The sequence below is a fragment of the Polyodon spathula genome, chromosome 31 (genome assembly GCF_017654505.1).
Source record: "Polyodon spathula isolate WHYD16114869_AA chromosome 31, ASM1765450v1, whole genome shotgun sequence".
Lineage (NCBI taxonomy): Eukaryota > Metazoa > Chordata > Actinopteri > Acipenseriformes > Polyodontidae > Polyodon > Polyodon spathula.
This window is the reverse complement of record NC_054564.1, coordinates 3212951-3231982: the sequence shown is the minus strand read 5'-3', so window position 1 is coordinate 3231982 and position 19032 is coordinate 3212951. Positions and strand designations below refer to the sequence as shown.

Sequence of the window (19032 nt, the reverse complement as noted above, 5' to 3'; positions counted from 1 at the left end):
TTTGGGATCAATAAGCTACTAACAACCAAACGAGCAAGATGGGCCGAATGGCCTCCTCTCGTTTGTAAACTTTCTTATGTTCTTTCTTATACCTGCAAAAACTTAAATCTTGTTAGCAGAGCTTCCATCTCTACAGTCAAAGAGACATCTATCTCTGTCGCATACACCTTTCACTCAAAAAAGGTGATTGCACCTTGTACAAGGGAAGACAGGTTTTAGGTTAAGTTGCAAGAGGAAGTTTCTGATTTCTCATGGCCTGCCTTGCGACCGTAGTGCTTTCTTTCTGCTGATGGGTTTCTGCTAAGTTTGCCATTCCAGGAAACTGTCTTGATGGAGAGCTTGATAAGTGCAGTCTCTGTTGCACAGGCACTTCCTATCATACTCCTTGTGAAGAGATCCTTCTATTTTCCCAGGATTGTTGCTGAATAGTTGCACACCGTTTACATTTGTCTAGTGAATCACATTGCTTAACGTGACAGTCTCAACTATTTCGTTTTTTTGGGGGGGATGGTGCACCCTGCTATGAATATGAAGTATCATCATGTTTGGCATTAGTCTGTTATTGGTGATTTTTCCAGAACAGCAAATTTTATGGAATTGACCATAAACACAAAATCAAGGCTCCGCAATGAAGTCTGTGATATGACAGAAAAGAAACATTAACTAAATAATACATTATTCATTATAGATATAAGGATTCAGATCATTTTCTTTATTAGCCTACTCAACACACACACTTTCATCTGAAACTGTGAACACCCTGGTGTGTTCATGTCACACAAATTAGTTCTACTGAAACTACCAGATTTCTTGTGTTCAAAATCTTTATGGGGTAGGTTGTGTTGACATCAAACCAGGGAATGAATGGAACAAAACAAGGTACTTAAACGTTAAACAAAAGGAACCACTGCAAACAACACAAAACAAATACTGTACTGGTACAGCAATCAGGTAGGTAGCAGTTGCTTTTCTCTCTGCATATATCTCACAAACACTATCTCCATGTCTCTTTCCACTCTCATCAACCTTCTCGGAGCGGCTGCTTCGCTTTTATATATGTGAGCATCTCCCGATTACTTGATTCGTTGGGAGATAGCCACATTATTTAATCCCATCCATGCTGTAAAATAACAACATACAAAACTTAGTAATATTATATTTTTATAATAATACGTAATACGCACAGGGGCGGGTGTAATACACCAGTGTATAAGTGTAATTTTACTGTACATGCTGCATTATTATCAATCTGGGTGTAAACTTTACATCCTACAGTATTTAAATGGAATTTACAAAATGTTTCAATATAATTTCTGATTACCTCATTCTTAAAAGCTGTAATAAGCATGTATGTTTATGTCCTTAGTTTATAGAATCTCATCTGGTTTGCATGTTATCATTGGCTGCAAGTTTCAGTAAATACTATATTTTATATTGGCGATATAAATTTAGAGTGCCCAATTATGTTAACCCCAATTTTCTTTCCAATTTAGACTTTCCTGTTATGTTCCCTCACCAGAGCAATTTCCCACACAGCTCTGGAGAACTGAAGGTACAATGGGCGGCCTCCAATTCCCACGACCATGCCAATTTCTTCTTTTACAGTCGAGAGCGGATGTTGGCGAGCTACCGGTCTCTGGGCCAGCTGCATGTGTCCGCCAGTAAGGTCTGCTATAACGTGATGAGGAGATCAGTCAGATCCAATGCAACACTCCCTCCGGAATCCCCAGCGAAGACTGGCAACTTCGCACAGCAAGGATGTGAACCTGCGCTCCCTTGACTGTGACTCATCCTGCACACTACACAGCTGTGCTTTTACCAGGTGAGCCACTTGGGAACCTCTGCTCCATTTATATATTGAGCAACTTTTAACCTTTTACACCAGCAGAGCCTATGGTTTTTTAAAAGTTTAAGTTAAACTGATATAATTTGTTATCACAATGTAATATCATCAGTTTGCAACGTCAGAATATGATGCTATCACATAATGATGCCATGATAACTATTGTTATTGCATGCCACATGTGCAGCACACATGGTTACTAAATGAGGCTTAGACTGAAAACTTGAGGACAAAAGGTGCCCCTCAATTAACGAAATGAAGGAATTCAGCTATAGAACCCTGATTACAGGACAGTGTTGTCTGGTAGTTGACTCCTCGGAAAGGTAAGAGTACAGACAAGGTCCACTTCCAAGGAAATGCCCTCTAAATCAGGGTTGTAATGCATTGTCTTCTTTTGAACACATTTACAGACTTGTTTACTGTTTCAATGCTTTGTTTTTACTCCGTTTCCCATTTTAAAGTTTGATACTCTGTCCGAATGTTCTGAAAACATCTACTGTGTGCTAGTGCCCCGATGTGGAGCTTGGTGATTGGGGTTTAGAAATATTACAAGGAATTTAATAAATTCAGCAACAAAACGTTCAACATGTCTTCAAATGTTGGAATGGTTCCTAAGTACACCTTTTTGGTGCATGGCATTGGTCTTTCGTGGAGTGTTTTGTTTGCATATAAACTGATTGGTGAAAGTTTCTAATTTTCATCACATATTTTCCAAAAAATATTTTTAGGCATGAAATATCTCTTTATGTACACAGTAATCCGTCACATAGCCACCCTGACTGTTTATCTGCCATGATCAATCTCTTCAGCAACGTTAGTTTATTATTGAACAGGGAAGATTAGTTCAGAGATTGTAGATCCTCTAAAGTTTTCGTACACTGTTGTATGTGCTTGACAAGATCGGACCCTTGGTCTTGAAATTACATTTCTCCTCAGGACGAGGCTCTAGTAATATTACAGCAATTCTGTTATTCATTTTGCCCGGCTGCTTTTAAGAACATAAAGACATAAGAATGTCTACAAACGAGAGGAGGCCATTCGGCCCATCTTGCTTGTTTGGTTGTTAGTAGCTTATTGATCCCAGAATCTTATCAAGCAGCTTCTTGAAGGATCCCAGGGTGGTCTGTAGGTCAGCTTATTGGTCTGTAGTTACCTGGTTTGGTTTTGCCTCCTTTTTGTCTCCTTTTTTGTGGATCGGTATTATGTTGGCAGTTCTCCAGTTTGTCTGTACAACCCGTCTCAAGAGACTGTGGATAATTTCTTTCATTTCTTTGAGTACTATTGGGAGGATCTCATCCAGCCCATGGGATTTGTTTATTTTAAGAGCTCCTAGTCGCTTTAACACATCTGCCTCTGTTATGCTAAAGTTATCTAAAACTGGATAGGAACAGGTCGACATGCAGGGCACGTTGCCTGTATCCTTCTTTGTAAAAACTTGTGAAAAGTAATAATTTTTAATATATTTGTTATTTTTTTCTCCTCATCAATGATGTTGTCATTTGTATCTCTTAGACATTTTACTTCCTCCTTGAATGTTCTTTTTCTGTTATAATATTGGAAAAACATTTTGGAATTGGTTTTAGCCCCCTTGGCAATGTTCATTTCTATATCTCTCTTGGCCTTTCTAACTTCCTTTTTGACTTCTGCTTGCAGTTTCTCTGTGTACTTTGTTCTTGGTCCCTTAAACGCTCTGTAAAGTGCCTTTTTTCTCTGAATATTTTTTTTAATTGATCTAAACTATTTTGGCCATTTTGTTTTAGATTTTGATTTGTCTACTTTTAGAATGTATTTGTTTGCGCCTCTAGTACTACATTTTTTAAAAATAGCCATCCTTTCTCTGTGGATGTTTTCTCTATTTTACTCCAATCTACTTCTGGTCATCTCTGTTTCATTCCTTCATAGTTTGTCTTTTTAAAATTGTAAACCTTAGCTTTAGTCATTACTTCTTAATCTTGAGACAATTCAGGTTGAAAACAAATGGAAATATATTCAATGAAAGAGAAAACTGCTCTATAAAGAGGTCTCTCCTTATGGGGTAGCCACTCAGGGTGGCCAGAGGTTATTCAAGGCTGGTGAGGGGAGCCATTGTTCCCCAAAAGGGAGATACAGCTTCAGAGGTTGAGGAGAAAGAAACTTAAGACACTGTTGTAAAAAGATAAACTGTGTATTTTGTTGCAGTCAAAGAACAATTATCCAAATGACCTGGAACCAGGATTACTGTAATACAGTATTGTTAAGCAAGATCACAGAAATAACAGCATTTATATGTTTAGATATCTGTCTATGATTTACTTTTTGTGTATATGACAGACGGATCCCAACCACTACACTGTAAGCCCCGCCCACCCAATCCAGAGATACTGTAAAGCATGCTTGAAGAATGGTTCAGCACATCATGTAACAAGCAACCAGCAGACATGCTTCAGCACATCATATAACCAAGCAACCAGCAGACTCCTGTAAGTCAGGATCCTATTATTTATATGCCCGTCTCTAAAGTGGCCCGAGCAGTTATTTAAAAAGTTGTTAATAATCGTCCTCCTTGTACCCGAAAGGATAATCCTCTTGTTTATATTCAAAATGGTAATTCTGCTTAGTGGGTTTGAGATAATCATCCTCTTTGTAAGCAAAAGGGTAGTCCAGCTCTGTGGTTGCTTGTATTATGGGGAGAGTGGTGGGAGGGAGGGTGGTGGTTGTGGGTGGCAGGGTGGTGGTGGTGGTGGTCGTGGGTGGCAGGGTGGTGGTGGTGGTGGTTGCGCTGGCTAGCAGTTTTTGCTGGCGGAGCCGTCGCATTCTCATCATGCGCAGACGCTGCAAACGCATTCTACGCGCTCTGGGCCCCAGCCCTATCCCTCTGTTGCCTTTCCCGTTCCCGTTCCTGGTGATGTTCCTGTTCATCAGTCGAATCGGTCTCCCACTGTTCAGCGCCATGATATCATGGATACGTTTCCAGTTTGATTTGGCCAGGACGAAGTTGCAGGGGCTGGCACCGATCTCGTAGCCCACCACACACACCTGGGCACTGGAGGTGAAGGTCTCGGCTCGCACAGTCACCCGGTACTCGCCCGGGTTCAGCAGACGCCAGTAGTCTCCATTGGTGGCTGAGAACAAGAGTAGCACAGATTAATTAAATCTTCAAATAGCCTTTCATTCATTTTAATACCACTTATCCATAATTTCAAATGCAAAAGGTTCAGATTCAGTTTAAAAGCAGTGTTGCTTCTTGGCAGCGTTATGGCACTATTAACGATGTTCACATTAAAGTTAAACAGTTGCCACATTCTGCTACCTGCCTGAAAAAGGAACCATTAGTTACAAGAGACTGAAAGATGTAATCCGATTACACAAACAGGTTACATGTAATGTGTTACTCCCCAACCTGGCCCCAAGTCAAGGAGAGAAATGCTCGGCTAATCACTAATATAACTGAAAGACATTTGTCTTTGGAGTCTGGATGATTGAAAGGCTGTTGTCATGGTGCAGCAGTGGGGTCTGGGTTAATGGAGTGCAGTTCCTCCCTTGTTGTCATGGTGCAGCAGTGGGGTCTGGGTTAATGGAGTGCAGTTCCTCCCTTGTTGTCATGGTGCAGCAGTGGGGTCTGGGTTAACGGAGTGCAGGTCCTCCCCTGTTGTCATGGTGCAGCAGTGGGGTCTGAGTTAACGGAGTGCAGGTCCTCCCCTGTTGTCATGGTGCAGCAATGGGGTCTGGGTTAATGGAGTGCAGGTCCTCCCCTGTTGTTATGGTGCAGCAGTGGGGTCTGGGTTAACGGAGTGCAGGTCCTCAATTGTTGTCATGGTACAGCAGTGGGGTCTGGGTTAATGGAGTGCAGGTCCTCCCCTGTTGTCATGGTGCAGCAGTGGGGTCTGGGTTAATGGAGTGCAGGTCCTCCCCTGTTGTCATGGTGCAGCAGTGGGGTCTGGGTTAATGGAGTGCAGGTCCTCCCCTGTTGTCATGGTGCAGCAGTGGGGTCTGGGTTAATGGAGTGCAGGTCCTCCCCTGTTGTCATGGTGCAGCAGTGGGGTCTGGGTTAATGGAGTGCAGGTCCTCCCCTGTTGTCATGGTGCAGCAGTGGGGTCTGGGTTAATGGAGTGCAGGTCCTCCCCTGTTGTCATGGTGCAGCAGTGGGGTCTGGGTTAATGGAGTGCAGGTCCTCCCCTGTTGTCATGGTGCAGCAGTGGGGTCTGGGTTAATGGAGTGCAGGTCCTCCCCTGTTGTCATGGTGCAGCAGTGGGGTCTGGGTTAATGGAGTGCAGGTCCTCCCCTGTTGTCATGGTGCAGCAGTGGGGTCTGGGTTAATGGAGTGCAGGTCCTCCCCTGTTGTCATGGTGCAGCAGTGGGGTCTGGGTTAATGGAGTGCAGGTCCTCCCCTGTTGTCATGGTGCAGCAGTGGGGTCTGGGTTAATGGAGTGCAGGTCCTCCCCTGTTGTCATGGTGCAGCAGTGGGGTCTGGGTTAATGGAGTGCAGGTCCTCCCCTGTTGTCATGGTGCAGCAGTGGGGTCTGGGTTAATGGAGTGCAGGTCCTCCCCTGTTGTTATGGTGCAGCAGTGGGGTCTGGGTTAACGGAGTGCAGGTCCTCAATTGTTGTCATGGTACAGCAGTGGGGTCTGGGTTAATGGAGTGCAGGTCCTCCCCTGTTGTCATGGTGCAGCAGTGGGGTCTGGGTTAATGGAGTGCAGGTCCTCCCCTGTTGTCATGGTGCAGCAGTGGGGTCTGGATTAATGGAGTGCAGGTCCTCCCCTGTTGTCATGGTGCAGCAGCCGGGTCTGGGTTAATGGAGTGCAGGTCCTCCCCTGTTGTCATGGTGCAGCAGTGGGGTCTGGGTTAATGGAGTGCAGGTCCTCCCCTGTTGTCATGGTGCAGCAGTGGGGTCTGGGTTAATGGAGTGCAGGTCCTCCCCTGTTGTCATGGTGCAGCAGTGGGGTCTGGGTTAATGGAGTGCAGGTCCTCCCCTGTTGTCATGGTGCAGCAGTGGGGTCTGGGTTAATGGAGTGCAGGTCCTCCCCTGTTGTCATGGTGCAGCAGCCGGGTCTGGGTTAATGGAGTGCAGGTCCTCCCCTGTTGTCATGGTGCAGCAGTGGGGTCTGGGTTAATGGAGTGCAGGTCCTCCCCTGTTGTCATGGTGCAGCAGTGGGGTCTGGGTTAATGGAGTGCAAGTCCTCACCTGTTTTAACGTCATGGTTGACTCCATCCACAGAGACGGTGGCATTAGCAATTGCATTGCCTTCCCGGTCAGTCACCACCCCCTTGATCCCACGATGGACCTGCAATAGAGCAGCAAGCAGAGTTTCGGTGGCTGAACAGCAAAAAGCTCACATGGCCTACAGCGCTAAAGTCATGCAAAACATTAGATATTATTATTATTAGAGGCTGGCAAGGTTAGAAAATCCAGCACTGGGTACCTGCCGTGAAAAATACCCGGACACCTGGGTCTTTTTTGGGTAATGATTGAAAAAAGTCACATGTGGATCATTCCACGCCAACTCAGCCAGAAAAGGAACATTTCGTTGCCCGTTCATCTCAGATTTTCCTAGAAAAAGAGTTCAGACATGATAGCTAATTTTTTTTTTTTTTTAAATTTCCCCTTCGACCTGTGACCTTGTAAAGGTCAACCTAAGGTGAGAAAGAGACCTTGCCCAGAAAAATCATCCTGGGTGTAATTTAGAAGCTACCATCATGTGCAGCACCTCATTCTACTTGTATTGAACAGCGCTTTTCAGAAGAAAATACTAGCAGCAACTTACTCACTTCTGGCAAATTGCAAGACGAGGGGTAATTGACAAGTTTTATTTGAACTCCAGTCTAACCCTTTACCCTGTAGGGGATGTGGGTCCTAAGATGTAAGTATTGCTGTAAGACCTCTTCCAAATTCTGTGAAGAACATCATTTTTCTAGGACAATCTGAGACAGACAGGCAACGGCACTGGTTGAGTTGGCATGGAAGGACCCATGCTTAAGCGCAGGATACATATTTAAATACTACTTAGTACACATACATTTAGTCCCTTCAGATCTGCAGACTTGTGTAACATTTTTTCAGTACTAGAAACATTGAAATAGTAATAATAATGAAAAACATATCAGTTTGAATACAGTTATGAATCTTAAATGCACTTCATGCCACGGGATTCTTTGCAACATCTATTGGCCATATTCAGCTTCTGTTGTTAAAGCATTGCGTGAAATTTATTTACCAAAGCAGGAGAAAACGGAATTTGCAAACTCTGCCAAGGAAATATTTCATGTGCTCCACAAATATTTTTTATTTAACCCAAAACAAAATAGGTAAATGTTTCAAAAGTGTGTGAGTAATGTGTTTCTCATAATGATTTAATTTTGTACTTTGCACCTTTACATATTTTGGCGTGCATGTGCTTTTTCTTATATAATCTACCTCATTAAAATAAAAAATAAAAATGTTCACGGTCTTCAGTCTGTTTTCTGAGGTACACTGCTCACAATACTGTATTGTTTATTTGTATTTTATTTTAATTCTCAAATTAATAATTGATACCCGGGCAGTAAAAAGAGGCTTGGCTCAGGTAATTTAAAACCAGAGAGACTACTATTAATTACACTAATTCAGGTGATTATAATTGTTACATGGCTTTAGTAATTGCTATTCACACGTATTGTGCACTCCACCTGTTATTTTGTAGTTCTGCAGCAGCCTAACTCCCTGCGTGAAGCCGGCAGCTGCAATCGCCCCTTCCCTGGGCTCAAACAACTTTACATAGGCTGCATCGTCCTCTCTCAGGCTGCTAGCTTCGATTTGAAGCTTCAAATTAAGTTTCATTTTTTATTATGAAAATCATACAATTTGAACTGTGACTATGGTATTACTGTTTTGTGTGAGAAAGTTTTGTTTCTCTTGTGTGTGTTTTTTCTGTTTCTTTTCAGAAACACGAAAGCAGCTGTTGGACTCGGCTTACATTGCTGAGTGTGTGCTTCAGGTCACATTTTAAAAAGTATGGTTAATCTCTCCACAGTGTCTCATTGCCACACTAGCTCTGCTTGTAGAAACATTGCGAAGGCTGTTAGGCTCTAACAGCAGGCTTTCCTTCAGTTTTCAGAATGTTGATTAGCCAGGAGCGCTACAGGTGGGTATCCCTACAGACTCCTTCCGTGGTAACTGTAGGTCCAGACATATATCAAACAGTGAGCAAGGTTACCACACTAGTATCGTACTATGGGCACTGTACTAGGGCACCATACAGGTACTCAAACGAGTGGTTTACCCTGGTTAAAGTTACCCTGATAAGGTACTGTATCATACCAAACTGGAGCTAAGGCTCCAAACCAGTACTAAACCAACACAGGCCCGTCTCGGTTCTACACAGTTCAACCTTGGTGCATCACTGTTCAATTTCGGTTTAAGAAGTAGCTTAAATGTGCTTAACAGTGGTACCATCCCTGGTCCAGTACCAGCGGACTTGGTCTTAATCTTGGCTTGCCCTGTTTCAATCTTTTTATAATGCTGTTGCCTGTACCATAAGCCGTGTTGCTACTTGCGCTGTTTGAGACAACGTATTATGTGGTTACAAGTACTGTTTACTGTACCTGTTACAGTAAGTACTATGTAGTAGCTGCAGCAGAGTGGTCGTTCAGTGTAGCACACCCCTGCTGCTTGCACTGTGCCAGGCTTTTACTCTTTGACCTGTGCAAGACTGGTCTCCCAATGGAAGACAAAGAAAGTGCACTGTTTGGGTCCAGAGCTTGTGAAAGAGGTACTCACTGACTATAGCTCCTGTGAGTTGAAAAATAGGTGTTTCGCAGCTCTGTGGAAGCTACATCCATCCCACTGAACAAGGCTCCCTGCCATTATCTTAAAAAGAGAAGGCTGCATCCTCCCCTCATGCCTCTGTGCCAAGGGAGAGGAGAGCTACCTAGGGGCCACATAGGAGACCTCCCTCAGGGTCTCCATCATCAACCTCTGCCTCTAATAGATCGGCGAACTCTGAGCAGTTGGATAATCTCTGGGCGGCTGTCATCCCAGCAGGATGCCGTGTTGGCCGAGCTACTGCAGAAGCGCACTGCTCCACCTACTCCCCTTATTTCCATGGAGCAGCAATGAGTAATAATCACAGAAAGTATCTGCTGCCTATCGCCACCTCTGAGGAGGGTCACTGAGGCCTTACAAGTTCCATGGCCTGCAGATGAAACCCCACCCCCCACCCCCAATGTACCTGGATTTTCTTTTTGCGGTCCCTTTATCCTGAGGCCATGGTCCATGGGGACTTTGTACAGCCTGCATAATGTGTAGAAACTCAGCTTGGCTGAATTTCCTCCAGTAGATGTCACTATTACCTCGCTAGTGCAAGTGCCAAAACTAGCGGTTCTCACTAAGGACACTACCTGCCCAAATAAACAGTGCAGGGTCTCAGAGGGCATTCCCAAATTGGCTTACTCAGATGATGTGTTTGCCCCATAACTGGGTAACTACAACAGCATTCTGTAGCTTACCAGACATGTTTGCTGAAGTCTCTCCCAGTCACAGTCCCTCCCCACTAACAACTGGAGGAGCTGTGGTTGGTAAAAAAAAACTTGCTCTGTATTTCAAAGTTGAACGGGCAGATGGTGGATCTCCTCTCAAGGGGAGAAAATGGAGGCTTCATCTGGAGGTGTTGAACCTTACTTGGCAATGGTGCAGGACAGCAGAGATAGACCTCTTTGCCTCGCAGCAATCAACCCATTTTCTCCTCTGGTTCTCCATAACAGGAGCCGGGGACCCGCTGTCGATAGATGCCTTGGCACACCAGTGGCCGAGACAGCTGCTATATGCTTTCCCACTGCTCGTCATGCTCCCACTGTGTCTGGAGAAAATCAGGCAGGACCAGGCCAGGGTGCTATTAGTAAGAAAGTTTACAAACGAGAGGAGGCCATTCAGCCCATTTTGCTTGTTTGGTTGTTAGTAGCTATTTGATCCCAGCATAAAGCAGCTTCTTGAAGGATCCCAGGGTATTAGCTTCAACAACATTACTGAGGAGTTGGTTCCAGACAATTCTCTGTGTAAAAAAGTGCCTACCTCTCCATTTGTGACCCCTGGTCCTTGTTTCTTTTTTCAGGTCAAAAAAGTCCCTCGGGTCGCATTGTCAATACCTTATAGAATTTTGAATGCTTGAATCAGATCGCTGCGTAGTCTTCTTTGTTCAAGACTAAATAGATTCAATTTCTTTAGCCGGTCTGCATATGACATGCCTTTTAAACCAGGTATAATTCTGGTCGCTCTTCTTTGCACTCTTTCTAGAGCAGCAATATATTTTTGTAGCGAGGTGACCAAAACTGAACACAATATTCTACATGAGGTCTTAAACTAATGCATTTTACAGTTTTAACATTACTTCCCTTGATTTAAATTCAACACTTTTCACTACATATCCGAGCATTTTGTTGGCTTTTTTTATAGCTTCCCCACATTGTCTAGATGAAGACATTTCTCAACATAAACTACTCCCCATACTTTTACAAGACAAGATTCTATCGACTGAATTATGTGGATCCTCAAAAACCTGGCTTTGGAAAGAGAGTGTTAAGTGTGGATTCAGGGTTGAACCTTACAGCATAAACATAGAGATCAGTTCTCCCTCTAGTTCTGAGGTTTCTGTATGGAAGGTAGCCTTGGCTTAGCCTTGTGGCATTCCATTTGGTCTGCAATATTGCCTTGTGACAGATTTGGTATTTCTACTCATCTGGCAATGGTTACATTTCATACTTGATACGTCAGTCCCTGACCACTTTTGGCGCCTCCTGAAGACACACCTGTTCAGACAGCATCTTTAAACCTCACAATTCTTGACTATACTGGACCTGTATCAGTACTGGCATCACCATGAACTTGCACTGCTCCACACTGCTGTATTCTACTACTGCTCTCAATAATTATACTTGCTGTATTCACTTTTTTTTTGTAATTGCTCTGAATTGAAATCATTGTCATCCACTTATTGTACTTGCTTAATGGAATTTGCTCTTAACTGGGCTTGCTACTTTTCGATATTAATCGGTAAAGCTTGTTAAACGTCTAATTCCTAAAAAATATGCGTTTGACTGAAATTAATATATAAAATTAAAATTAATATATATAGGATAAACGTCGGTAAAGCCACTCGCTATTTTTTATTACCAAAAAGTAATCACTTAGAAATCATCTCTAGTTTGTGTAGTTTTTATACTTGTTGTCTGTCCCGTTTCCGTTCTGCTCTGAATGGCTAGGGGTCGCTGTCAGTCATCTCAATGGTCCATTTGTATTGTAGTTTCACTGTCACCGTCATTTCGTCTTGTTCTGACAGATCTCATTGACTTAAGTAGTAGAATGCTCTCGTTCGTTTAAATGACTGTCAATCATCAAGATCTGCACCGACTGTGCACTTTCGTTTGCCAGCTTTCATTATTCAGGTTACAGGGTATCTATGAGATAAATACCCATATTACATTTCTATTTCAGGGAACCAGGGTTATGGTAATAGCCTAATTTTTTGTTGATGTTTTACTGTTCCATAACCCTTTCATGATAATCATTGAGTTGTTCTTTTGCAACTATTCTTGAATCTTGAGTACTTTTGTTAAGGTGCTTTATCTTATCAGCTGGTGTCACATATCTCAGTTTAGCACATTGGATAGTCCAGGATTTGTGCTAATCGTCATCTGAAACCAGCTGTAGAGTTCAGGAACTTCTCTCCAGGTCTAGTTGCCTGCCTTGCATAGCTGTAATGTCAGCATTGTTGCCCCACTAGACTCACACTTAATAGGACAGTCTTTTCCAAAGGGCATCTGTATGTCCTCAGTCAGGATGCCTATTGTTATGAAGTGGTTGAGTTTGGGAACCCTAAAGGAGGCAGAGAAGCGCTGCCTGGTTACCTGCTCCATGAATACCAGGAGTGCCTCCCGGTTGTTCTCCCACTCCTGAGGCAGCTCGCTCTCGTGAGGGAACTTGTCGCAGCCCACAAAGATGGACAGCTCAAAGCAGTTGGTGTGCAGATAGCTGAAGTCGTTCATACCTACATTCAAAGAAAAGCATGACTGAAGTGTTACTGAACAGACTGTAGGGTTTAAAACACAATGCATTACTTTCTCTAGCTTTCTGCTTTGTTTTACATATTCTTACAATATGATTTTTAAATGTAATAGTAATTGTTTTGATATTTTTATTAACATCGCTGGTAATAAATCAGTTTTTACATGCTATTTGCATTTCACAACGTCCCGTAAAAAGTCTTCTTAATTAAAACACTGGCTGCTAAAATCCAAGCAGTTCAATCAGACCTCCTCACCCAAAGTTCAACATTTTCATTGGTTCATCTGCCATACTTGCTCACACCGGCACAGCTAGGGAAAGCAATATGTTGTGTTTTAAACCCTACAGCTTGTTCAGTAACACTTTAAAACTCTTCAAATGAAATTGCTTTAAACATATAATAACCTTCAAGGCACTGGAATTCTCATTGACCACAGTCTATTAATCAAAATAATTAGAGCTGTTTGTAAAACTAGTGTGTTTCAAACTGTCAAGAAACCTCCATCAAGACTGTAATTACAATACAGCTCAAGGTACTTCTCAATATAATGTACTGAAACATATAATATATGTACCTGTAAACAGTTTTCAGTGGTTTATTCATTTGGGAACTGTAATTGTCTTTCTTTTGAGAAAAAACAACGAGGGTTTGAAGTTAATAACCGAGAATATTTAGCCCAATATGTAGTGTTTCTCAAGCTGAAGACACTGTTTTGAAATGTTTCTTTTAATATTACTGCTTTAATAACGTAAAGAGAAGACTGGTTAGCGTATTTTTCTCTTAAAGCATTGCACAAGACATGACTGTACCTAGGGGCTGTTCTCAGAACAAGAGGTCAAATTCATGTTCTGTTAATTAAGTCTTACAGTAAAAATAGCATGGCTTTAAAATTCAGTCTGGTCCGTGGTGAGCCAAGGACTCCACAGCCGACCTAAATCCTCCCTGCCCGAGCAATGCTTGGCCAATTGTACGCTGCCCCCTGTGAACTCCCGGCCACGGTCAGCAGTGGCCTATCCTGGATTCAAACTGCCGATCTCCAAGCTATAGGGTGCATTTCTGTGCTCTGGGTGGAGTTACTTTACCGGATGTTCCACTTGGGAGCCCCTAAAAATATTTTATTTACATTTTCCTGATTTAAAAATTAAAGCTACACAATTATTTTGTAAAATGGAAAAATCTGACAGGACTGGTAATTTTTCAGGGAAAGGAAAAGGAGGATGGAAAAGTGATATTGGCAATTTATTGGATTTTCTGGAGATGGTAAATACTTTTGACACAATGTTAATGGTAATGTTAATTAACAAGCATGTTTCAAATTTAATATAGATTTTTGTAATAATAATAATAATAATAATAATGATGATGATGCACACATTCTTTTCAGCTGTTAACTGAATTCAAATCCTTCAGATTTTTGTGTTCTAAGTGTTCTAATTTGAATGTAAGTTGTGCCTTGCCATTTAATTATTAAGCACAGCTGTGTTTTCAGTTATTAAAATCTTAATGTTCGTTCTTGATTTTGAAAAAAAAAAAAAAAGAAGTTGTTGATGAATCGATTATTGTTAGCTTGCCCACTGAACCATTACTTACTGCCAGTGGTGGGTTTCCAGGCTCCCCCGTTGAGGATGCCCAGCCCCCCTGTGAGGTCGTCTGTGTGACAGGCCCCCCGGTACGTCTCAGTCATGGTTAGGTGGGAGGAGGCGAAGGAGGTGGCCAGCCAGCGGAATACTGAGTCGTCTGGAGTCTCCCGGAGCGAGAGGTTCTCATACTGCCCCCCCACCCCCTCCTCCTCCTCATGATGCTGCCTCTCGCGTCGAGACACTGTTGACCTCCCCGACGGATGCACCATGTTGAAGGGGTAGGTCACAAGCTGCTCTCCCCCGTGGATATTTGCTCCCAGAACGAACGGGGTCTTTTCCATCCAAGAAATGATGGCTCGCGTCTCCATGGCAACCTGCCAGGGCACATAGTCTCATCAAGATGGTCAGAATACATTGGGATTATTAACAGCCATAGTCACAGCAGAATTCGTGAGAAGTTGGTTTGGTTATAGTTCAATCTTCCAGACAGGTTCTAACAATGGTAAAAAAAATCTATCCGCTGACTTCTATAAGGTTCTTTCTAGGTTTCTATAGCACTGCTTGCCACATGGCGCCAGCTACCAACAGCACAATAGTCACAACATGAGGGCTGGAACCAGTAGGCAGCATGCGCTTCAATTACAAAGTTATATGTCATACATTTTATAATTAGTCTTAAAAAGCACCAATACTTACCCTTTAAAAATTGCTGTTTTGAAGATAACTAATCATTTAGTACCACCAATTCAGATGTAAAACTCTGTACATATGATTTTTAATATAGGCGAATGTTCATGAGGATTTTTATAACATGAATCAGAGTAAGCCATTCTTCTTGGTGAATCGGTTCAGGTTATTAGCTCCAGCTGCACGTCATCAGGCTTGCTTCAGAAATCACCCTATTTTTCCAGAGGCAAGGCTGGAATTATCATATCAGTAAACCACATGGCTTGTTCCAAACTGCTTCTGTTACAGACTTGTTCCAAACTGCTTCTGTTACAGACAGTATGGAAAAACCACAGTTGAATCTCAAGAAGTGCTGATGCTTTTTTCTTCAGTATCATCCATTACACTGCTTAGAACTGCTTGTTTTACCTACCTTGGCACTACAGTAACTCATGAGGGAGCTGGGTGACACAGCAGGCTATTTCATTAGCCTTTCAGCTCTGTGGATTTGGTCCTAATCCAGCTCAGGTCACAAGTGTTTTAATCAGAACACAACTAATTAATTCGGACCAACCACAAAAATTTTATTTACTGGTATACTGTATATAAAACAGTACAAAAAAGTAAAGCAAGATGGATTACCTGTCAAAGAGTATAATAAATAGTAGGCAAGGGTTGGTTCCTTTTAGACCCCCACCGTTCTCATTGGCAGTCTGACTCACCGAGGCATTCTCTGATAGGAAGTTGTCTGGGATAGGGATGTGGTGATTGGGCACAATGCGGGGAACCCACCCCCTTTCCTCGGCGCCCCACAGGATGGTGTTGAGATCGGGGAAGTTCTCAAAGATGTCATAGCCTTCCTCTGTCCAGTGGCCCAGTGCCCAGTTACCCAGCTCTGACCCCTGAAAACAGGAAGTAGAATATACTACCAGGGAGCTGACACTGGGAATTTGTTCTGTAGTCTGTGTTTTAATAGATTTCAAAATCCATTTTCCTCCCCTTAATTGTTCTCTGAAAAGAGGATATTGTGGAGGTAGTCGTTACGTAGATCACATGAACATAATGTTGCATATATCTGGAGAACCACTTATACAATTGCCATGAAACGTGGTAGTTACATTATGCACCATAAGTTACTGAGCATCAGATTCTGGGAATGTACTGTACTGACACAAATGTGATGTTCAGCAAGATGAGTGGTGCCCATTTTCCTCACTCAGTGCCTTTACTTACCAAATACTATACCTTGGTATCTCTGAATAGACAATCATCTCCTCTTTAAAGATATTCTAAAGATCTTAAGAATATTCATGTCACAAGTATAATAGGACCCCAGTGTTCTCATTTTTCTTGGAAAACTGTAAAACTGGGGCCGGGGAGTTTATTACCAGATAACTTCACTCAGATTACTTGCTCACTAAATATTTTGCTGTCTCTGAATAAAAAATTGTCTCTTTAAAAATATGCAAATCATTTTAATGAACAGTCTGTCCCACAAGTACTGTGGTACCCCAACTATGAACCACTTATTGCCATTCTCACATGTATATTGTAATCAAATTGTGTAACTACAGTAATTACAAGCTACTATCTTAGATAAAGCTGAAAGGCTACAGACCATCTCGTAGGCAAGCTCGTAGGCGTCCGGGTTGAAGGAGGGCACCAAGTGGATGCGCGTTCCCTCCACTAGGCGGCGCACTCGTGGGTTGTCATCATTGTATTCCTTACACATGAACTGCATTAGCAAGAGCAGCAGTTCCCGCCCCAACACCTCGTTGCCGTGGAGACCGGCTGTGTACCGGAACTCCGGCTCGCCTGTTAGGGAGGAATAATATATATCAATCATAAACACATATCAAAGCAATGAAAGAGAATGTGTCATAGGCACAACTCAGGAGACAGTGAGGGTAACGCAACACTTGTTTTAATAACTAAATGTTTAGGGAATTAACATTGGAATGCCCATGTATTTTTGTATAAGATAAAAGCTACTAAAATATTCCTTAAACCAAACGCAAAATGAACAACCTGTTGGGAAACATATCCAGTATATTTAAATGTTGGCTTTTTGAAACTGGACTGTCAATATGGTAAGCAATATTTATATTGAGGCAATGGGCTTTGTAGGAATTATAGTACTGCTCTGTGGCCCCAAAGATAGTTATGGATACAGTTGCATATTTCAAGTTAGCTATAACATTTTATAAGTAACTTGACAAGTAAAAAGGTCTAACTAAGCAAATTATTAGTTCAAATAAGGGTCTAGTTAAGTAATTGAGAGCTCGGTTGGAATGAAAGCCAGCAGCCACAGCGGGATCCAGGACCGAATTTGAGAAGCTCTGCAAAAAGGCTTTTATGCCAGCTGCAGTTGCTTCACAATTACCAACATGAAGTATAAAGAGAAGTAATCACTGTTACAAGTAATATGATTACTTGTCAATACTAAAACATTTAAAAGTAATAACTTACTGCAACACATTACAATACTCAAAAAGTAATCTGATTACAAAGTAACTGTAATTAACAAATGTGTTGTAATTCAACAATTATAAACTTAAAACAAGCTAGGAACATCCAAGTACACACACTGAACAAATGAGTAATGATGTCTGAGCTGGGACAGGGCTCAGTCTGTGGTCCTGTCAGTACCTGTCTCGTGCTCTCCAGGGTTGTCCGAGATCTCCATGGCGTACAGCTTCAGCCCCTGGGAGCTCTTGCCGATGTTGTAGATGCGTGTGATGGAGGGACAATCCTCATTGATCACCTTCATCATCTTGAGGACAAATTCAAAGAGACGGGTGGAACATTTATTTTACCCACCACTGAAATGCCAGATTTGAACATCAACCCACTGCAGCAACACATGTAAAGTACAAGGAGCTAACCAAACAATCCCAGTAAATCTAACATGTACAGTGGCTCTCAAAAGTATTTACCCCCCCTTGGACTTTTCCACATTTTATTGTGTTCCAACATGGAATCAAAATGGATTTAACTAGGAGTTTTTGCCACTGATCAACACAAAAAAGTCCATAATGTCAAAGTGAAAAATAAAATCTACAAATTATTCTAAATTAATTACAACTACAAAACAGAAAATAATTTATTGCATAAGTATTCACCCCCTTTGAGTCAATATTTGGTAGAGGCACATTTGGCAGCAATTATAGTCATGAGTCTATTTGGATAAGTCTCTACCAGCTTTGCACATCTGGACACTGCAATTTAAAAAAATTTGCCCATTCTTCTTTGCAAAATTGCTCAAGCTATATCAAGTTGGATGGGGACCTTTGGTGAACAGCAATTTTCAACTCTTTCCACATATTCTCAATTGGATTGAGGTCCGGGCTTTGACTGGGTCACTCCAGGACATTGACCTTTTTGTTTCAAGCCACTCCAGTGTTGCTATGGCTGTATGTTTGGGGTCATTGTCCTGCTGGAAGATTAATCTTCTTCTAAGTCCCAGGTCTCTTGCAGACTTTAGGATTTCTCTGTACTTTGCTGCATCCATTTTGCCCTCTCTCTTCACAAGCTTTCCAGGCCCTGACGCAGGGAAGCATCCCCATAGCTTGATGCTGCCACCACCATGCTTCAGGGTAGGGATGGTGTTCTCAGGATGATGTGCGGTGTTAGGCTTGCGCCAAACATATCGCTTAGCGTTGAGGCCAAAAAGCTCTATTTTGGTCTCATCAGACCATAGAACATATTTCACATCTATTCATGATTTATTTACATTGAGAATATACTAAATTAGTAACAAGCAACTCGGATTGTTAACTTAAGAACTTGAAAGTGTGTCTAAGTTGGTAAACAGTTTGTTTCTCATCTACCTGTCTCATCTCTTTATAGTTGTGATGCCGGAAGTCCAGGTCATCCAGTGAAGTCACTTCATTCTGTCTGTACTGGTAGCTGTTTGGGGCTGAAATAATA

General features: G+C 42.3%; 2 protein-coding genes across 6 annotated transcripts in view; one reads left to right on the top strand and one right to left on the bottom strand.

The window, feature by feature from the left end:
- The window catches only part of rnf122 (ring finger protein 122), a 241334-nt gene that overhangs the window by 42503 nt on the left and 179799 nt on the right, over positions 1-19032 (top strand). The gene's annotated exons all lie outside the window — the stretch shown is intronic.
- The window catches only part of LOC121303071 (inactive carboxypeptidase-like protein X2), a 79417-nt gene continuing 64373 nt past the window's right edge, over positions 3989-19032 (bottom strand). For all 5 annotated transcript variants that reach the window (XM_041233485.1, XM_041233484.1, XM_041233486.1 and 2 more), the window contains 8 exons: positions 18933-19021; positions 17752-17875; positions 16721-16917; positions 15825-16004; positions 14447-14810; positions 12699-12838; positions 7006-7105; positions 3989-4944 (listed from right to left, as the gene is read on the bottom strand). In XM_041233485.1, the coding sequence (XP_041089419.1) occupies positions 4370-4944; positions 7006-7105; positions 12699-12838; positions 14447-14810; positions 15825-16004; positions 16721-16917; positions 17752-17875; positions 18933-19021 (1769 nt within the window). In that variant the 3' untranslated portion in view covers positions 3989-4369. The remainder of the gene's footprint in view (positions 4945-7005; positions 7106-12698; positions 12839-14446; positions 14811-15824; positions 16005-16720; positions 16918-17751; positions 17876-18932; positions 19022-19032) is intronic.